The 21,560-nt window shown below is 34.3% G+C and overlaps 1 protein-coding gene across 6 annotated transcripts; it reads right to left on the reverse strand.

Annotated features, from left to right (window-relative positions):
* Positions 1–7,245: 7,245 nt before the first annotated feature.
* On the reverse strand, positions 7,246–13,444 carry LOC112764806 (filament-like plant protein). Of its 6 annotated transcripts, none has more exons than XM_025810595.3 (5): positions 12,695–13,444; positions 12,216–12,365; positions 10,223–10,538; positions 8,237–9,834; positions 7,246–7,752 (listed from the first exon to the last, which is right to left on the reverse strand). In XM_025810595.3, exons 2-5 carry the CDS (start codon positions 12,306–12,308, stop codon positions 7,354–7,356), a joined length of 2,406 nt encoding a protein of 801 aa, XP_025666380.1. In that variant the 5' UTR covers positions 12,309–12,365; positions 12,695–13,444; the 3' UTR covers positions 7,246–7,353. The 6 variants fall into 6 exon arrangements, with proteins under 6 accessions (XP_025666380.1, XP_025666382.1, XP_072078982.1 ...); XM_025810597.3 differs by having other exon boundaries at positions 13,133–13,410; XM_072222881.1 differs by having other exon boundaries at positions 10,223–10,541; positions 13,133–13,273.
* Positions 13,445–21,560: the final 8,116 nt, after the last annotated feature.

Here is a 21,560-nt window from a genome sequence, read left to right on the forward strand (position 1 = left end):
CAGGCCAAATTTAAATACTATTGACATGAAACAGAAATGCTACCATTGGGCTATACAAGTGAAGACCTACGCAGATGGGCTAACTGATGAGTTTGACAACATATGCAAACTCCAAGCCCAAGATATATACACTCTGTCAAAATTTTACCTTGCATCACTCGTGCCTAAAACGCATATAGAAGTTGAGGTAATATTACAACAACATTAATTTTTTTATCACCCAAATTAACTACAATCCTGATTGATGTAAAATTAATTTCGGCATCTTTTTCTAGATTGTCTATGCCATGTGCTTCATCGTAAACCAACAAAATATTCAAAGGTTTCAAGAAGAAGTATACTGTCTCCCCCCTGATATTGTGGTAAGGGTTGCTTCAATGAATTTTGGGTGTATTTTCTGCATTCCTTAGGATGTATTTTTTTCTTACATTGGGTGTATTCTGTTTATTCATTTGGGTGTATTTTTTGTGTTCAATTGGGTGTCAATTGTTTATTCGTTTGGGTGTATTTTCTGTATTCATTTGGTTGTTCTCAATTTTTGCAGAACATGGCCCTTGCAAATCATCTAGAGGGGGTATTCTTACAGCCTAAAAACAATAAGCCATTCAGGGTGGAAGACTACCCAATGTTCATACCCTTCTTGGACCTTCAAAAATTAAAATCACATCGTTATGTGATTTTTCATTTCTAAAACTACTTATTACCATTTTTTACTTATGTGCCAAATAAACTAAAACAGTGTTCAATCTGAACATATTTCAGATATTTACACCTGTTTGCCATTCATTTCATTGGTGGTTATGGATCGCTGATACAAGAAAGAGGAAATTTTATATAGTCAACCCATTACACAACAAATCTCCTTCCAAAGAGAGAACTGTGCTGAATACATTTGTTGTAAGTTGGTTCTGTGTTCTATATATATATATATATATATATATATATATATATATATATAGTTGGGTGTATTTCTGTTTAATATAAAGTGTAACTATTAACTCCTTTGGGTGTATCCTTTTATTAAAATTATTCATGTATTACTGATTTATTTTGTGTTTTAAGGGATATGTAATTTCACGAATTAAAGTATATGCTGGGGGGGGCACCTCTGAAATCAAAGGACAAGGACAGGGAAATTGTAGCACCATACCTTCACATATCGGGCCAAAAGACAAGGTATAAATATTTCATTTTGAAAATTAAACTTTCCTATATGTAATTTGTAATTTATTTTTCTGTTTTCAGCTATGACTGTGCTATCTACGTAATGAAGTGGCTTGAGATATTTGAGCCTGCAAACATTAAGAGGTGGAAGTATGAGTGGGACGATTGGACCCAGGTAAATATGTTTAAAACTAAATAACTTTGTATTACATTACTCAATTAACATGGTTGATTAAACATAATATTCTTTTTTACTGTAGGACGAGGTGGACCACTTTAGAGTAGAATATGCTTCCTGGATTCTATTTCATGACATGAATCTAGACAAAGATGAAGCCATTAGGGGAAGTAATGCAATCAGACTATCCAAGCCATCCTCGTTGTTATTGAGTCCATATTGTCAGATAGATTCTCAGGATGTTGACACTGCTTAATGTAAATGTTATATAGTCTTGTAACAAATGGAAAACATGTTGTAAATATTTGACAATTATAATGCAGTTTATTGTGAAATTTCTTTCAATAATTAAACTCTGTCTGTTGTATTTAAAATGTATGAATTACAGGTACTATAATATGAAGGAAAACATCAAATCAAATATACACCCATAACCTACCATTTTTTACACCCAAAGAAAGTTGATTATACACCCTGAAATCTATCCCCCCTGATGCCTTATCCCTAAAACCCTGAACCCTAAACACTTAATACCATCCATATGCAAACTGTATTTTATAACATAAAACCCATAAAACGTTGTAAAAAAAACAAACAGTATTTTATAACATAAAATGTGAAATACAAGAAAATTCAGAAATACACCAAAAACGAACAGTGCTTTTACACCCATATTCTGTAAATATACACCCAAAGAATTATCCGCTGCTGCTGGTACCCTGAACTGATAATTCATAACACGTGCTTGATATTGGCTGGAATTTGAATGCACCACTGATGCAGCATCAAAGAGGTTCAACTGAATATAACAAACTCACATATTAGCTAAACTATTAATGAGAAAATTAAACTCAATCACCACGTATTTAAAGAACATCACTTTTACCTCGTTTAAAGCTTTTGTTTTCTTCTTCTTTGTGGCATTTGCAATCTGTTTGTCCAACTTTGAACCTAGCCTATTTTTTGGACGTCCTCTTGTTCGAATCCTTGGAGGGCTTTGAAGCTCGTTAACGGATTCCAAGTTGGCGTCTTCGTGAGATAAAGAAGATGTGCCCTTCCTTTTGGCTTTCAATGATTCCATCTCAACCATGACGTTATCGTACGCACGGTGCAGAATTGCAGTCAGCTCCTCAAATTTGAATGCAAATTCGCAAATATTTTGCGAACGAAAAACCAATTGGTCAAACCTCTTGCTTCTTGGCTCCAACAATGGCTCGTCGTGGCTGCTCTTGATGTGTGTGTGTCGCCTCTTTACCTTCTTGCTCCATCGTTCCAGTATATATCTCGGCGACACTTGGCTTACTCGTTCAAAGCTTAACACGCTTAGTGCGTGATGGCACAATATCCCTCTCGACTCGAATAATAAACATTGGCATTTTACCTCAGCTTCTACTAAGTCGTAAGTAACCACAAACTTGTTGAATATTGAGCTGGAAACTTGTTCTCCGACTTCGTATACTGAATAGCCTAGAGCGGAATTCGTTAATCTAGTGATGCAATTCGCCTTTCCTCTGAATTGTGCTTGCACTTTCCTAAACTTTTGATGAGTGTACACATCTTGAAACTGAGCTTCAATGGAGGATTTGGTTGCACACGGTATGACCGTATGAAAATCTGCAGCATCTGATTCTCTCTCTACTTGCTCCCTGCTTCCGAGGCAATTATCGTATTGTTTGACAAATTGAATAAGCGAGCTGTTCCGAGTAATAAACTTGTTAAAAAATGAATGCATGCTCTCGCTCCTTTGTGTGCTTCTCATCCCTGCCCAGAAGTGGTGATCCAGATAGATTGGAACCCATATATGACGGTCTTCATAGAGATCTGCAGAATACACCCAAACACAGACTATGAATATACCCCAAAAAACATGCAATTTACACCTCTGCTGCATATTTTAAACAAACATTACCTGAAAGTCACTTGTTGTCCACAAGACTAAAATTCAGCAGAAAATCATTCCAATTCCTATCAAATGAGTCTTTGCTATGAGAGTTTCAAACAACTTGACTCATTTCTTGTTCAATTTCTGCATGTCCCTTGTACCCGTTTAATTTGCTTGGAATCTTCTTCATGATGTGCCAAATACACCAACGGTGAATTGTTGTTGGCATACAGGCCTCTAAAGCCCTTTTCATTGATGCGCATTAATCGGTGAGAAACCCTTTCGGAGCATTTCCTCCTATGCAACGAAGTCAACATTGAAATAACCATTTGAATGATTCAATTTCTTCGTTTTTCATCAAAGAGCATCCGAGAAGTGTTGACTGACCATGGTGATTCACCCCGACAAAAGAACCACAAACCAAATTATACCTGAAATAAATTACCATAGTGTAGAATGAAAAATCATTAGATACACCCAACAAATGCTTTGTATACACCCAAAAACATGCAATATACACCTCTGTCGCGGATTCATAAAAATACATTAATTTAGCATCATAAACAGGGACAGTTTGTTACCTGTTTGTATTGTAGGTGGTGTCAAATGAAATAACATCTCCGAAATACTCAAAGGCAGCTCTACTTCTTGCATCGGCCCAAAAAGCCAACTTAATCGATTGATCCTCCTCGAGTTTAAGCTCAAAAAAGAAATTTTGATTCTTCTCTTTCATTCTTAACAAATATTTCCCGAATTCCTTTGCATCTTCTTGTTCGGAAACATTCCGCACTTCTCTCGTAATGTAATTCCTCACATCCTTTTCAATAAAATTTAACTCGCGATGACCCCCGGCAACCACAACAAATGATTGGTAGGTTTTGCTTGGTCTAATATCAGCCTCCTCATTATTCTCTATTGTACGACGAATGGACATGCTTAGTTCCCTGTGCTGTTTGAGCATCTCTGCTTTACTTGGACAGCAAGGGTGTGAATGATCCAGCACAACCTTTGAAATGATCCAAGCACCAACATCCTTCAATGTGTGTATATAAATTCTTGTAGGACAGTTTAAACCGGCTGTCGGATTCGTCTTCTCGGTCGGAGATATTTTAGATTTCCATTTTCCCTCTCTGCTACATGTAATCAATTGATTCTTAATCTCGTTTCCCTTCCTATTTGTGCTCCGAACTCTTGTAGAAAAACCTGCAGCCTTGGTATAGTTCCTGTAAAATTTTCTAGCATCTTCAAGGGTGGTAAAGGTCATTCCAACCTTCGGAACAAACTGGTCATCAACAACAGAGAGAGGCTGCAGAATACACCATGTCAAAAACTAAAAATATACCCGATCATTGCTGATATAATACACCCGAACAGCAACAACAAAACTAAAATAACAAAAAAACTATAAACTGTAAATACACAGGCTGCAGAATACACCATGTCAAAAAATAAAAATACACCCAATCATGTCTGATATAATACACCAGAACAACAACAACTCAGCTAAAATAACAAAAAAACCATAAACTGTAAATACACAGGCTGCAGAATACACCATGTCAAAAACTAAAAACACACCCAATCATGTCTGATATAATACACCCGAACGACAACAACTCAGCTAAAATAACAGAAAAAGTCAAAAACTGTAAATACACCCACACTTCTCGCAAAAATACACCCAAAAAAGTTCTGATCTACACCCGAGCGTCTGCTATAAGTTCCAGATAATTAATCAAAACTAATACATTACATTCAATCCATAGATTCATGTTAACGTGTTAGTTTCACAGTCAATGTTCACGAATTAGGTTTAATTACTCCGTTGGTCCTTGTAGTTTTGCGAAATTTTCAATTAGGTCCCTATACTTTTTTTTCTTTTAATTGAGTCCTTGCACCAAAATTTTTTTTAATTGGGTCCCCACACTTTTTTTTTCCTTTTATTTAGGTCCCTATACCAATTTTTTTTTTTTAGTTGGATCCCTATAAAATTAAGCCAATTACTACTAAGAGGGACTTAATTGAAAAAAAATAGTGCAGGGACCCAATTAAAAAGAAAAAACGTATAGGGACTTAATTGAAAATTTCACGAAACTATAGGGACCAACAGAGTAATTAAACCCACGAATTATTCAGCTACACAATGCTATACAAATGACTGCAACAAAATTCAGAGTAATCGCATGTAAATCAAACCTCAGGAACTTCGTTAGATTCAAATTCATAATCCACTTCGCCCTGATTCAGCTGACAATCTGAGGTTGAATCATCCAGAATCTTCAAAACGAGTTCAAACTTTGATTTCAGAAAACAATAAATTGAATAAAAAACGAAGCTAGAGTTGCAGAAAGAGGAACTAACGTAAATGACGAAGAACATACCAGTGAGAAAAGAGGGGAAAAGAACGATCGAGAAGAAGCAGGGGAAGACGCGCGAGAAGAAGAACGAGCAAATCTGAAAATAAGGAGAACGAAGAAGGAAACAAATCTTTTAAATTTGGTAGTTATATATATGCGGGATCTTTATATAGCGCGTGTATGTGACGTAACCCGTGCAGTGCGTTTTTGGGTTTTATTAGTTAATTAACTTGTAAAGCATACAAGCCCTAATGACTTGTATGCAGAGCTTTTTTTATTCTACTAATTAGGTGTGTTAACAATAAATACAAACGGCAGTGGGACCTCCAAGACTGCGATCCTAAGTTGTATTGGGTTTTATATGTCCGGAAATTGTCTCCCATCATGTTTAAAAATAGCACAAAACCAATCTCAACTCTCGCCAAGTGTCATTTATAGATGTAGATGAAATTTTTTATATATACTAAAGTTGTACATGATTTAGTTAATCTAAAAATTAAACTTATTTTTTGGTTAATCAAAAATTTAATTTTAATTAGTTAACCAAATTAATTTTATATGATAAAATTGATTATTAACCAATTATAAAATTTAAAAACCGATTTTTAACTAATTATAAAAATAAAAATCTATTTTAAAAAAATAATTGGTTTTTAAATAGAAAAATGAGTAAACACCCTATTCGATCCTTGTCTATTTTTACGAAAGACAAAGCGATTCCTGTAAAAAAAAAGGGGACACTTCGACCCTCAACCTTTTTATTTTAGGACAATACGATTCCTTTGTTAAAAAATCCGTTAAATAATAACAAAAATTAGTTTTTGGTGGGGGGGTTATTTGTATTTTGTGGGAGTTTTAAACCTACACAAACTATTAATAAGTTTTTTTTTGAAAAATTCCTTCCTCAATGGTGGTCAAGTGAAGAAAAACTATTGATGAAAATGATGCCGCAGAAAAAAAGTAATTGTAGTACAAATACTTTTTTAAGGAAAAAAATAACATCGAATAAGAAATGAAAGAAGAGAACTTTAATGTTGATAATATTAGTATTAGTGATAATGACGGAAGAGGAGATAATGATGATGATAAAGCAATAAAAATAATAGAGGTAGGAGTGATAATAACGAGGATGAAGAAGGTAGTGGTAGTAATTGGTTATATTGTTGAAAAGAATTTTGTGAAAGTTTAAAACCCCTATAAAATACAAATAAAATCCCCTACAAAACTAATTTCTGTTATTATTTAACAGAGGAATCGTATTGTCCCAAAATAAAAAGATTGAGGGTTGAAGTGTCCCTTTTTTTGGACAAGAATTTCTTTGTCCTTCGTAAAAATTTCAAATAATAAAATAATTTTTGGACAAAAACTGTTTGAAGCAAAAAACCAGTTTTTAGACTCTAAAAACACCAATATTTTAAAAATTAAATTTTTAATATATAAAATTAAAAAAAAAATTTAAAATTAGTTTTGGTTTTAGTTACTGGTTAAAAACCGATTTTTTTAAATTTGGTTTTGATTAACCAATTTTAAAAAATATGGATATATTTTTAAAATTATTTTGTTAAATTGGTTAATCAAAATATGGTTATATTAACCACATTTTGGTTTTTTAATATACACTCCTAATCTACACCATAGCACTCGCCATGTATTTTTGGTAAGAATTTAGTGTTGTTAAATTTGCTCTTTGAATTAGAAGACCAATCTCTTACAACATTAGAAAAGAATGACTTGCACTACAGTTGTCAGTTAAGTCACTGTATCTTCACTAACTAAATTTCCAATCTGATCCCACTCTTTGTTCTAGAGAAAAATTTTGCAAAACCATTTCGACTCTTCTCAGAACCGACATGGTTTGGTGTGAGGGCAGCCAAAGAAGTTGATGAAGATGACAAAGGCGGCAAGCTCTCTTCGTTTTTGTTTAAGGATTGGCCAGAGCTCCCAACAGCCAACCCTGAAGTATTGGAATCTCTTTTCGGTGAAAATGTGTCGTTGGAATGCAGCTTCCATAACTCGCCACTGGCTTGAGCAACAAGCGACGGACTTGCTGGAATGCTAGCAGTGTCAATAAAGAAATCTTCCAGTGTAGCTAGGGATTTTAACTGGTTCCCCAGGGAAGCTATTGTTTTCTGGCACTCTGCAAGCTTTCCGGCAGCCAGAGCTAGATCCTCCTGACATAGCAGAGATCATATACATTACATGCGTTGGCCAGAATTTGAAAGTCTTAGATAGACACCATTCCATGACCTCAAACTTACACATATTCACAATAAAAGTGGTTTTATTATGAGTTAGTGTTCAAGAACTTACTCGCATATATATATAACTACTTCCTCCAAGTTATGTAAAAAGTTTTGCTAGCGAGTGTCCATAGAACTTGTTACGGAGCTAAAAGTGGAATATTTTATAAAGATAATGAAATGTTTAAGTTTCTAATCCATTGAATGAATTCAGCTCTTCAATCTTTCCACTTTTGGCTCCTCAGTTAGCAAAAATTAGACAATGCGCCGAGTGCACAAGCCTCCCCACCAACCTTGTGAGGTCTGGAGAGGGTAGTTCACCTCAAGACGCAATAACCTTACGGTTGTGGCACCTCCGAGGTTCACCAGCTATTTTTAGATAATAGGAAATTAAGAGTAGTAAATGATGACCAACCTGCTTTATCTTCTTTTCTGCATAAGAGCTACTTGTTGATCTAAGTATCTCTTCCTGCTTCTTGCTTTCTAGCTCTTCCTTCAAATCCTTAAATTTCATTGCAATTTCTTCTGACACAGCTCTTTCTTTATCTACCTCTGCTTCTAATAAGTCAAGCTTTGCAGATTTGGATTTTAGCTCTTCCTCCAAGTCCTTACACTTGGTCATGATTTTATCCGAAGCAACCCTCTCCTTATTAACCTCTGCTTCTAATATGTCAACATCTGCAGATTTAGTTTTTAGCTTTTCCTCCAAGTCCTTACACTTGGTCACCATTTTATCAGATGCAGTCCTCTCCTTATTAACCTCTGCTTCTAATACGTCAACCTCTGCAGATTTGGTTTGTAGCTCTTGCTCCAACACCTTAAACTTCATCGCAATTTCTTCCGACACGGCCCTCTCCTTATCTACCTCTGCTTCTAATACATCAACCTTTGCTGATAATGTTTGAGCTTCTGCCTCCATGCTAATCAGGTAATTTTCTATCATTTCTTTTGATTTGTAGGCATTTTCAAGTTCCTCTTGCAACTCCTCCACTTTTTTTTCTGTGTAACTCATCTGATGCTGCGACTCCTTAATAGACTCTTCACTTTTCATCAAAGCCATCTCTAGTTCAGCTTTTTCCAATTCAACCTTCTCTAACTTCTCTCTTAGTTCATCCATTTGTTTATTCATGATCTCAAACTGTGCTCCGGGAGAGCTTTTCTCAATAATGCAGTGATCGTCAACAACTGACTCCTGGACATGGCTTTCATTCTTGGTCTCAGGCAATGCAACAAGTCGTTCCATTTCAAGAAAATCATCCATGAGATCAAGTTTAACAGAATTGGTTGGAGTTTGTCGGGACATTTCATTCTTAAACTGATCAAGCTCGACTATTAATGCAGATGCCCATGAATCAGAACAACTCGGCTCACACTTGTTCGGGTCTGAGCAGGTTGTCTTGTGGGTATCAATCTCAACTGCATTAAGTTGCTCCCCACTGTCTGATTGACTGTCTGTGAAAGACTCAACACAAAATGAGGATGAAACAGCAGATTTATGATCATTAACTACAGAAGCTCTTGAAGCAATGCTCTTCAGTCTCCGGCACTCAGCCTCCAGCTTGGCTATTTTCTTGATGCTTTCTAAGTATTGCTTGCTAGCTGTCTCAGCAGCTTGAGTACTTAAATCTCTCTCAATTGTCCTCATTTCCAGCTCTTCTGATTGAGCCAAGAGTTCCTGCCGGAGAGCCATGTTCTCTTTCTCCAAAAGCTCAACCTTGTGACAAAATTCAAGATCAACAGAAGATTTGGCATTACAAGCCTCTAATTTGCTCTGGAGCTCAGAAACTCTTCTCTGAAGTTTAATTTTGGCCAATTCCAAGTCACAAGTCCGCTGTTCTATTGCATCACCCATATTCTCTTCCTGCTTTTCTCTTGTCTGTCTTAACTGCCTAACACACTCCTTAAGTGCACCATCAAGATGGGTGACTCGATCTTCCAGAGTGGAACTCTTGTGAGTTGCTGCTTCAAGTTGCTTCTTCAAAAATGACACTTCATTTTCAGCCTTTTCCCAGCCTGAAAAAAATCAAATTAAAAGAGAATCCAAAAGCAGGAGGAAGAGAAGAGAGGGTATACCAAGAAACAATAATAGGAAATTTTTTTTTATTGGTGTCTAAGTGTAAGTCTTTACATGTGCCGCTTAATCTATATACCATTCCGATTGAAGTTTAACCTTGATTCCCAAAAGTCCTTCAATCCCAATCCTCCAACGTGAAGAGGGAATTATTGTTAAATTTGCTGCTAATTTAGCAGCTGCTGAATTGTTTTGTAGGCACAAGGCATTCAACAATGCATATCTAAAAGCCAAGGATGGAATGGTAATCGAACAATATTTTATATTCGTCTGTTATTTATAAAATTACTCCAATGTAATAGAGGAATATCTACTTATCACTAATTGTACCTGCAATGGCTTCTTCAGCAACTTTCGCATGCTGCTTAACCAAATCTTCTTTGGTATTGACATTGACGAGCGCTGCAGATAGCTTCTTCGACATAAGATAACCTTCCTCTACATTTTTTATATTTTCATTTTCTCCATGTTCATCTTTCTCTAGCAAACCATCGTTCATCATACCTGCAGTAGATAGAGGTTTTGAAGTTTCTACAGGCAATTGTTCATTAGAAAATGGACAATTTGCATCATTTGCCCAGGCTGCGGTTTTTGAGGTGACAGCAGGGGACAGGCTACTTCCATTTGGAGATTCCTTCGATCCTTCCTGCTTTCAACAATGCAAAATTATTAGAATTACCAGAATAAAGGATAAAAATTTTAGACAAACTTTATTCTCTATGTGAATTTAGTTTAATTTAATATATCAAGATGGCATTACATGCCCGAAACAATCATGATAAAAAATTTACTCCCAGTAGATGAAAGGCATAAATAAATTATATGATAGTATAGAGCATATTCAATGAACTCAACATATATCAAAATGGGGCTATATACTGGCTACTATATATACTGGCTGCAAAATGAGAACATAGTTTCAAATAAGTGAGCATGGCTACATCAAACCTGAATCATCAATGAGCGATGCCTTCAAGTGATTTATTCAAACAAATCATGTCAAAATTAAAAAATGAAATAAACAATTAGGTACCTGAAGATTTTGACTCGGGACTAATTAGCCCCCAAAGAAAAAACAGTATCAATTTCGTCCTCCACGATAGTAAACGGTAAACACATTATGTCCTTCTATCAATTCATCACGTAAAACTTAACAATGGTGCTTATATGTACCGTTAACTACTGTGACGTGTTTATTTATGAAAAATTGTTCTGTAGATAATGATTTTTGGAGAGAAACTTCACCGGTTTTAGTAGGATTCGTGATAAATAAAGAGCAGTTGATAAAGGTTATATGGAAATTCAAAAGATAATGAATGTTTCACTGTCCAAAACTATATGGTTTCCATGCTCAGGTGACAGCAACAGGACATGCACCACTATAGATAATGAAATACATGGGCAACTCTGTTTCGTTTTGCACTATCCATTGACGAAAGGACATACATGTCCACCATTTACTATCGTGGAAGACCTAATTGGTAATTTTTTTATCTTCAAGGACTAATTAGTTCTAGGTCGAAATCTTCGAGGATCTAATTGTTACTTTACTCAATAAATAATTTTAAAGTAAACACCCAATTTGGTCCCAGAAAATTTTAGATCGGACACTTTAGTCTTCAACAAATTTTGATTTTTTAAAGGACCTTGAGGATTCCTCTCATTGGATAGGTTAGTCCCAGAATCGCTTTGAATCAATTTTTCAATATGCATATTAGACAAATAAGTCCCTAACAAATATTATTATAAGACAATTAGGTCCTCAAAAAATACACTTCAAGACCCTCTTCAAAATGACACAAAGACCAATCTGTCCGACAAAAGTAATTCATGAGGACTTTCAAAGAATAAAAATTTGTTGGGGACCAAAATGTCTAATCTGAAATTCCTTATGGATCAATTTGGTTAATTATATGTAATTTTTATCTTTTGAGCTTGGGAGTTAGAAACAGAACTACAGAAAGCCAAAAAATCATCACCTTGAGTTAATTTATTTCCCCATGGCTACACTTAAAGCATAAATCTAAAGGGAACAATTAGTTGTGCCACCGGGCTTTAGTTCAAAAACTTTCTTGAAGGAATCACTTTTTGTCACATGAGGGTACACAAAACAAGAGACAGAAAAGCACAACCACTGAAAAGCTCTGTTAGCATTCCACTAAGTGGAATGATTAAACTCATGCAATAAGGTAACAAGCAAGGAATCTCAAGTTTACCATACAAGAAAGGAACCAAATAGGAATCTAAACATTGTAATCAGCTTATGAGACATCAAAAAGGCCTTGCAAATATTTCAATAAGGAACCAAACTCTTAACACAAACCTCAGAATGAGATGATACTGATCCAGAGCTATCGGTTTCGCCAGGACCCTTCTTGGAAGAGTTATGTTTCCATAACCATCTCTTCTTATCCATCAAAGGGTCCAACAATCTAAGTATCTAACGTTAGGTTGAAAATTGCAGCGAATTTATCTGCAGCCATGAATTGCAGGCATTATGAAGAGGAAATAAATATGAACAAGCAAGAGCTCGAAAAGTTTTCCAGCTTGTCAAAGAACATAGACTTCTATACAAACCAAGGAAACAAACACACTTAATATATTCAGCAATCTCATTAATTTGAAAACATTTAAAACACAAATTTTATAAGAATGAAAGAATAAACCTTAGTTTTTCATTAAAAAAGAACAAGAAGAAGAAGAAAACATTTAAAACACAAATTTTATAAAAATGAACCTTAGATTTTTCATAAAATAAAATCAAGGAAGAAGAAGGAAGAAGAAGAAGAAGAAATCTTGTACCTCCGTTATCATGGGCAAGATTCCCCCACTGTTCTTGAAACACCATGGAAACCCCAATTTCATTTGTTTCTCCTCCTCCTTCTTCTTTTTTCTTTTCATTCAAAGCATTTTATAAAATTCAAAACCGAATAGAACCATTTGTAGAAAATTTACAGAACCCAACGTAATGAAACAGTAGCCTGATGCAGAGAATAGGGGTAAAAAAAAGAAGACCCTAACTTGAACTAGCCATTTCAGCTCTATGAACTGAAGTGGCTTCAAGCCTTCAAACATTACCCAAAAAATAAAGTCTGCAGTGACTTTTTTTGAAAATAAATAAATAAATAGCACAACAACACCACAACTACATAAGTATATAGCAGCTAGAAGAAAAAACAAGAGAGTAACAAATAAAATGAAATTGAAAAGCCAGCCAAAAGAGGTAGTCAAATCAAATACCTCTGATTGAGGCCAACTCAACGAAATAATATATGGAGGCTAGAAGAGAATAGACGAGATTTATTTTATTTAAGCGTGTAGAAGCAAAGGAAACAAAGGTAGTTAATGACAACAATAAAATAATTGTAATTAATTTCTAATAATAATTAAATGGGGAAGCAGGAAATCTGTAGTTTGTCAGTAACGGTAGAGCATTCCATTCAAAATGGCAGCTGCCTCTAAAACGGTGGAATAGAAAGCAGATACATGGATGGAATTTAGAGGGAGTTTTCTTCTTTGTTTCTTTTGCATGTTTTTTTTAATTAAAAGGGGTTTGATAAGAATACCTTAACAGGCTAAAACTTGAAATTTTTAAATAATTTAAAAGTAAATCACTAATAATTTTTCGAATTGTTAAATTACGGACAAATAAATCACTAATAATCTTTCAAATTATTTAAATTATTGACAAAAGTATTTTTATAACGACCAAAAACGGTTAAAATATTTTAAAATACAACAAAAAATCAAGTTAAAAAAATATTTTAGAGATTAGACTTTAATATAATTTTTTGTAAGTATAATTAAAAATTAAAAATTTTTTTTTAAATTTTATAATTTTACGCCAATAGATATTTTTAGTATTTTTTTCTAAATAACTAATAATATTTTTAAGAAATCAAGTTAAGTCTAGAGATCGAATTGTGTTCTTTTTTACGTGCACTTTCTTAAATAGTTATTCAATACTTTCACAAAATTTTAGATAATATGACAAGTAGTTTGTCAAATCAGGCCTGCTACACATACAAGCCTTTTTGACTTACAAGCTATACAAGTTGGCCCAAGTCCAAGAAAAAACACGTGCACTACACTTCTCTACAATCCAGCATAAATGCACGCGTCTTAATCAACCGTTGCGTTTTTTCAAAACACGCTCATTATGACGGACTCTTCCTCTTCTTCCTCAATCAAAACCCAAACGATCAAGATTCAAGCCACATTCGTAACAAACTATGATTCTGAAGAAACCTTCTAACTTCTCGCGAAAAGTAGAAGAAATCAAGAAGAAAAAATACAAATTTCCATAAAAAAATCACTAGAAAGAACGAAGAAACATTATTCAAGGTACTGTTTTACTGTTCTTCTAGTTATTTCACATTTCTATTTTATGAAATCGAAGCACTATATCGTAAGTATTTCTCTCTCTGTTTCACTGTTCTTAGTTTAGATCTCATATTACTGTTCTGATGACACTGTTCTTCGTTTACGCTATTTCACGTACTTCTAGTGAATGCTTTAACGTGTGTTTTGATCTGTTTTGGTGCATGTTTTGTACATGTTTACATGTTTTTTAAGTAGGTTTGTGCATACTTACATGAAAGACTCTTCCTCTTCTAAATAATTTTTGGGTGTATATGGAAGATTTTTTTGTGTATATGTCGGACTTGGCATGTGATTGTTGCTTCTAGTGGCATTTTGCCATTTTGAACTTAAATATATTTCTGAACTCATATAATGTTATATAATCCAAAAAAATATAGAGGTGTATAGGACTTATATTATATATATATATATATATATATATATATATATATATATATATATATATATATATATATATATATATATATATTAGGAGTTTTGAAATCTAACTGGTACTGTTCTAATTGTGCTTAACCTTGTAGTGTCATTTTATGCATGTTTGGTTGAATTGAATATGATTTTGAACTGATTTAATTTTATTTCATTGAAAAAATAAAATGTTTATGAGACTAGGTTTGCGTGTATGTAGCTGATATTTGGGTGTATCTGACTAATATTTGGGTATATGTCTCTGATTTTTGGGTGTATTTTTTATCTATTGACAGCATCTCTTTTTCGTTGCAGTAAAAATGGCAAGCAAGAACTAAGGTGGAAAAAAAATACAATGTAAGCACAAATATATATCTTAGAACAAGTCAATTTTTTCTAATATAAATATATGTTATTTTAATGGCTCTAATTTTGCTTTTTTTTATAGCAAACCAAAGACTTTAAGTGTGCCACCAGATTGTTGAGTGAAAAATTTGAAAATATGAGCGAGGCAAAGAAAGCGATTGTTCGGAAATTAGGTTTTGGTGGACTGATGCACATCCCGCCGATGAGGGTGCATCATAAACTATTAAAGGAGTTGGCTAACTCCTTTAATTTAGACAAAAACACACTCGAAACAACCTATGATTCCCTTAGAATTAAACCCAGCACAATAGGGGGCTGCCTTTGGCCTCAATGTATCAAGTAACTGATTACAGAAAATCTATATACTTCCATTCTTCGTAATATCTTATTCTGCTATCATGTAATCAAGAAACAAACATAGGTGTATATGAGTGATATTTGGATGTATATGAGTGATATTTAGGTGTATATGACTGATATTTGTGCGTATTTTAAGTGATTTGCTGTATAAATTATTTTCTCTTTTGTAGGAGATCTATTTCCTGAGAAAGTGAGTTATAAGGAACTTTCTTAAGAGAACAAATAGATTTTTAGAAGATTCCAGGGGAAGACTCTAAAGAATTTGACTGATGAGATGATGAGTATTGGTGTTGAAAATGAACAAGATCGCCTGATGTTCAAGAGGATTTTCATCCTCTATATTCAGATGGCATTTTTGTTGCCCACAACAATAAACAAAATCTCTCCTGTGCACCTAGCTCTAATTTTTAAGATGGACAAAATAACCAAGGGCAACTGGAGACCCCATGTGCTGAATTTCATCATCAAAGGCATAACTAATTTCCGTCTGAAAAAGAAGAAATCAATTGACGGCTACCTCTTTGCCTTGATGATAATCTATTTTCATCTGGCAAAAAATAAAGACAAGAAATGAGAAGAAAAACCTACACTGCCTTGGGTTAGCAACTAGAATAGAGAACAGTTGGTTGCAAGGATGAGGGCAGAAATAGATGGACATATGGTAAATGAACAAAATATCTTCTCTGATTTGGGTGTATTTTATTTATGTAGATGCTGTAAACTAACATTTCTACTGTTTCAGGGGATCGTAAAGAAAGCAGAAACAAAAAATAAGTTGAAACAAATGAAGAAAAAAGAAAAGAAAGAAAAACAAAAAAAACCAAGGCAAGTTCATCATCATTTGAGAGTGATATATCTGAAACTGAAGTCTATTCTTCCTCTGAGTCTGAGACTGAAGAAGACTCAGAGGAACCAAAAAGGAAACAACCCACCAGAACGGCCAAAAAGTAAGTAATATATTTGGTGTATTTTGTCACTTTTAGGGTGTATTTTGTCACTTTAGGGTGTTTTTACTAATGATTGTTTGCCTTCCAGAATGGAATCCAAAAAAAGGAAGAAGATTCAGGAGGATTCCAATTCAGAAACTGAATCAAATGATGAGTAATATTCTAAAATTATCATCGCTTTCTTTTCCATTTATTTTCAAAACTTCATGTATTAACAGAGTGTTTCTTATTAACTTTCAAAAGTGAAGAAACATCACCAATAAAAAAATAAAAAACAAAGAAAAAATTCAGAGAACACCCAAAAAGTAAGCACTGCTTTGGATAGTATTTTATCATCAATTTTATTTATTTTTTTGATTCATACTTTTTTTCCAGGGCGCAATCCAAAAAGAGAAAGCAAGTTGTTGAGGATTCGTCTGCTGAACAAACTCAATCCTATGATGGGTAAGATACTTTGTAAAGCTATATTACCGTTTATCATCAAAATTATATTTGTTAACATGTTCTTTTATGCATTTACAGTCAGATCTGAACTTGAAACTGAAGTATTACAAGAATTCTTAAGAAAATCAAAAAAGAAGAAAACCAATGAAAAAGCTACTGCACAGGAGTTTGTTATATTTGGGTGTATAGTAGGAATTTTAAGGTGTTTTGGTTGCTGATCATTGTTTTTTGTTTCCCAGGAAGAAGGGAGCTCTGCTGCCATCGACAGAAGGTCACTATGACTCATCCGAAACGTAAGAACCTTTATTTGATAAAATCTTGTTATCCTGATTTAACTATATGGTATCTTTACTGAATGATATTTATTCTATGCTTAGAATACAGGAGGTGAACTTAGGAAGTGAGAAAGATCCTTTGTCTTAAGGACAAATAGATCAAAGTAGCATAAACAAACCGGCGGATAGCATGTAATTTCTCTTTCTAATACTGGTTGCTTTTATCTTTTTTTACCTTCTGCTTCTAATTCTACATATATTTTTTTTAGAAAAAAAAAAGCTCTTTAATGTTTTATTCAAGAAAAAACAGGCAGAAAAAAAAAAGCAAAAACTGCAACTACGTAAGTTCTCAAAAAACAAAGGCTGTGTTTCTTTTCAATGTTTTAGGTGTATTTTGACTTTATTTGGGTGTATCTCAGGTTGAGTCTGGTAGAAAAATCAGCCAATGATCCAGCTGAACAAAACATGATGGTTGTGTCGGTGGAGACACAGTCACAAACTGAAGCGCTTTCAATGTGAGTTTTACAAGTATATTTCAACCTTATGATCATGAATTTTCACGAGCTTTCTTAACTTTTTATTTTTGTCTTGTTTAGAGTTCCGATTCAAGTTTATGTCCGGCCATCCCAGACAACCCCTGTGCCAGCAATTGAACCATCCCCCGCAAAGTCTCCAGGAGAGAAAATTAGTGAAGAAAGAACAGAAACGTAAGAAATGGTATTGGGTGTATTTGGTTATTATTGGGGTGTATATTGTCCTTATTTGGGTGTATATCTTCACAATTGATCTGTAACTGGTTTTTTTTTATAACATGATTTCTTTTATCTAACCCTGCAGCACTCCACAACCCCCGAAACCTGATGAAAGCACACCCACGGTTCCACCAGCTCCATCTAAAATGTAAGTTCAGCACAATAAAATTTGGTTTTCAATATCATTCATCTATTCTTATTCTTATAGTACGTTATATGTCAACACGCAGTAATCCAGCCCCAAAAATACTGCTGCACTGATGATGATGGCCCGGATAGCATCGTACATACCTAAAGAAGGTCCGATGCCATTATTCAGCCTTGACTTGACTGATTCAAGCCAAGAAGAAGCAGCGACGCAAGAGGGGCAGAGGGCAAAAAGTCTTGAAACACCAAAACTAATCGAACAATTAGAGGAACTAGTGGAAAAAATTACAAACAGTGGGGTGAAGACAGAAGGTAAAAGACCACAGATTGAAAAGCAGAGTGGCGAAAAATTTTTTGAAAAGTTTGAAATTCCTGTGAAGAGCAACGAGATGTCGGCTGAAATGAAAGAGAAATGCTACGTCTGAGCCACACGTGTGAAGACATATGGAGATGGAAGCACTAATGAGTATGACTCTGTGTGTACACTCAAAGCCCAAGATCGATACATTTTATCAAACTTTCACTTTGCATCTCTGAAAGCTGCTACACATATAGAAGCTAAGGTAATATTGGAATAACAATGATTTTATCATAAAATGTAACTGCAATGTTGATTGATGTAAATTGATTTGGGATTTTTTTTCTAGATTGTTTCTGCCATGTGTCTCATCCTTAACTAACAAAACATTAAAAGATTTCAAGAAGAAATATACTGTCTCCCCCTTGATATTGTGGTAAGGTGTACTTCAACGAAATTTGGGTGTATTTCTTAAATCCTTTGGGTTTATTTCTGGTATCGTTTGGGTGTATTTCTGTAATCGTTTTGGTATATTTCTGTAATTATTTAGGTGTATTTCTGTAATCGTTTGGTTGAATTTCTGTAATCTATTGGGTGTACTAAATATTTCATTTGGTGTTTCACAAATGTTGCAGAACATGGCCATTGAAAATCATCCAGATGAGGAATTCTTACAGCCTAAAACTAAAAAGCCATTTATGGTTAAAGACTACCAATGTTTATACCCTTCTTGGACCTCAAAAAATTAGCATCACATCCATATGTAAGTTTTCATTTCTAAAGCTTCTTATCACAATTCTTTGCTTATGTGCCAATTAAACTTAAGCACTGTTCAATGTGGACATGCTTCAGATTTTTGCACCTGTCTGCTATTCAGAGCATTGGTGGATATGGGTGGCTGATGCAAGAAAGAGAAAATTTTATATACTTGACCTGTATCACAAGACATGTCCCTCCGAAGCTAGAATGAAGCTAAATAAATTCATTGTAAGTTGTTTCTATGTTTTGTATTTTAATATTTGGGTGTATTTCTGTTTAATATAAGGTGTATGTTTGTGCTCCTTCAGGTGTATTTCTTTATTAAATTTATTCTTATATTTTGCTTTGTTTTTTGTTTTTAGGGGTATGTAATTTCAAGAATGAGGGTATATGCTGGAGGGCACCTCTCAGGAAAAAGGATAATGAAATTGAACCACCATACATTAACATCTCAAGCCAAAAAATAAGGTATAAATCTTTCACTCTGAAAATTAATCTTTCCTATATTAATTTGCTAATTTATTTTTTGTTTTTCAGCTATGATTGTGCCATTTATGTAATCAATTGGCTTGAAATAATTCAGCCTGAAAATGTTAAAAGGGGGAAGTATGAATGGGACAATTGGACTCAGGTAATTGTGTTTAAAACTATATAACTCTCTATTACTTTAGTAAATTAACATAGTTGATTAAAAAGAATATTCTTTCAAACTGTAGGAGGAGGTGGACCACTTTAGAGTAGAATTTGCTTCCCGGATTCTATTCCATGAAATGAATCAAGACAAAGTTGAAGCCATTAGGGGAAGTGATGCAGTAAGATTGTCCAAGCTATCCTCACTATTGTTGAGTCCATATTGTCAGATAGATTCTTATGATGTTGACAGAGGTTAATCTAAGTGTTATGTATTGTTGAAATAGTTTGAACACTTATTGTAAAATTTTGCGAATATAATCCAGTGTTATTATAATTTTTTTTCCATAATTAAATTGTCTCTGCTGTATTTAAAAGCTCTATATTACAGGTTCTAAAAAATGAAGGAAAACAACCCAAACCTACTACTATACACCCAAAAAGTTGAATTTTACACCCAAATAATTTTAATATACACCCAAAATTCTATCTCCTGATGCTGGAACCCTAAAAATCTAAACCCTAAAACTCTAAACTCTAAACCCTAAAACCCTAAATCCTAAAACTCTAAACTCTAAACCCTAAACTCTAAACCCTAAAACCCTAAACCCCTAAACCCCTAAACCATAATCCATAAACCCTAAAATCCTAATACCTAAACCCTAAACCCTAAAACCCTAAAACCCTAAACCCTAAATCCTAAACCCTAAATCCTAAACAAAACACTAATTTCTAACGTAAACAGCAGCATCTCAAAAAATATTAACAGAATAGTTTTTACACCCAAAAAATTGAATTTTCACCCAAATAATTCCACTATACACCCAAAATTCTATCCCCTGATGCTGGATCCTAAAACCTAAACCCTAAACCCTAAAACCCAAAATCCTAAAACCCTAAAACTCCAAACCTTAAACCCTAAACCCTAAACCCTAACCCTAAACCCTAACCCTTAAACGATTAAAAAATTAACAAAACGATAATTTCTAACATTAAACAGCAGAATCTGAAAAATATAAATGTAAAATGTCAAACATAAGAAAATTCAGAAATACACCAAAAAAACTGAGCATTACACCCCTATCCTGTTACTATACACCCAAAAAGCTATCCCCTGCTGCTGGTTCTCTGAACTGATAATTCATAACATGTCTGTGATATTGGCTGGAATTTGGTTGCACCACTGATGCAACATCAAAAAGGTTTAACTGGAAATAATAAGCTCACATATTAGCAAAAATATTAACAAGAAAATTAAACTCAATCACCACCTATTTAAAGAACATGACTTTTACCTTGTTTAGAGCTTTTGTTTTCTTCTTCTTTAAGGCATTTGTAATCTGTTTGTCCAACTTTGAACCTAGCCTATTTTTTGGATGTCCTCTTGTTTGAACCCTTGGAGGGCTTTGAAGCTCATTAACGGATTCCAAGTTGGCATCTTCGTGAGATAACGAACATGTCCCCTTTCTTTTGACTTTCAATTTTTCCATCTCAACCATGACGTTATCGTAGGCACGGTGCAGAATGACAGTTAGCTCCTCGGATTCTGATGTAAATTCGCATATATTTTGCAAACGAAACACCAATTCATCAAACTTCTTGCTTCTTGGCTCCAACAGTGGCTCGTCATGGCTGCTCTTGATGTGTGTGTGTCGCCTCTTTACCTTCTTGCTCCATCGTTCCAATATATATCTCGGTGACACTTGGGTTACTCGTTCAAAGCTTAACACGCTTAGGGCGTGACGACACAATATCCCTCTTGACTCGAATAATAAGCACTGGCATTTCACTTGGGCTGCTACTGAGTCGTAAGTAACCATAAACTTGTTGAATATTGAGCTGAAAACTTGTTCTCCAACTTCGTATACTAAATAGCCTAGAGCAGAGTTTGTTAATCTT

The sequence above is a fragment of the Arachis hypogaea genome, chromosome 17 (genome assembly GCF_003086295.3).
Source record: "Arachis hypogaea cultivar Tifrunner chromosome 17, arahy.Tifrunner.gnm2.J5K5, whole genome shotgun sequence".
Lineage (NCBI taxonomy): Eukaryota > Viridiplantae > Streptophyta > Magnoliopsida > Fabales > Fabaceae > Arachis > Arachis hypogaea.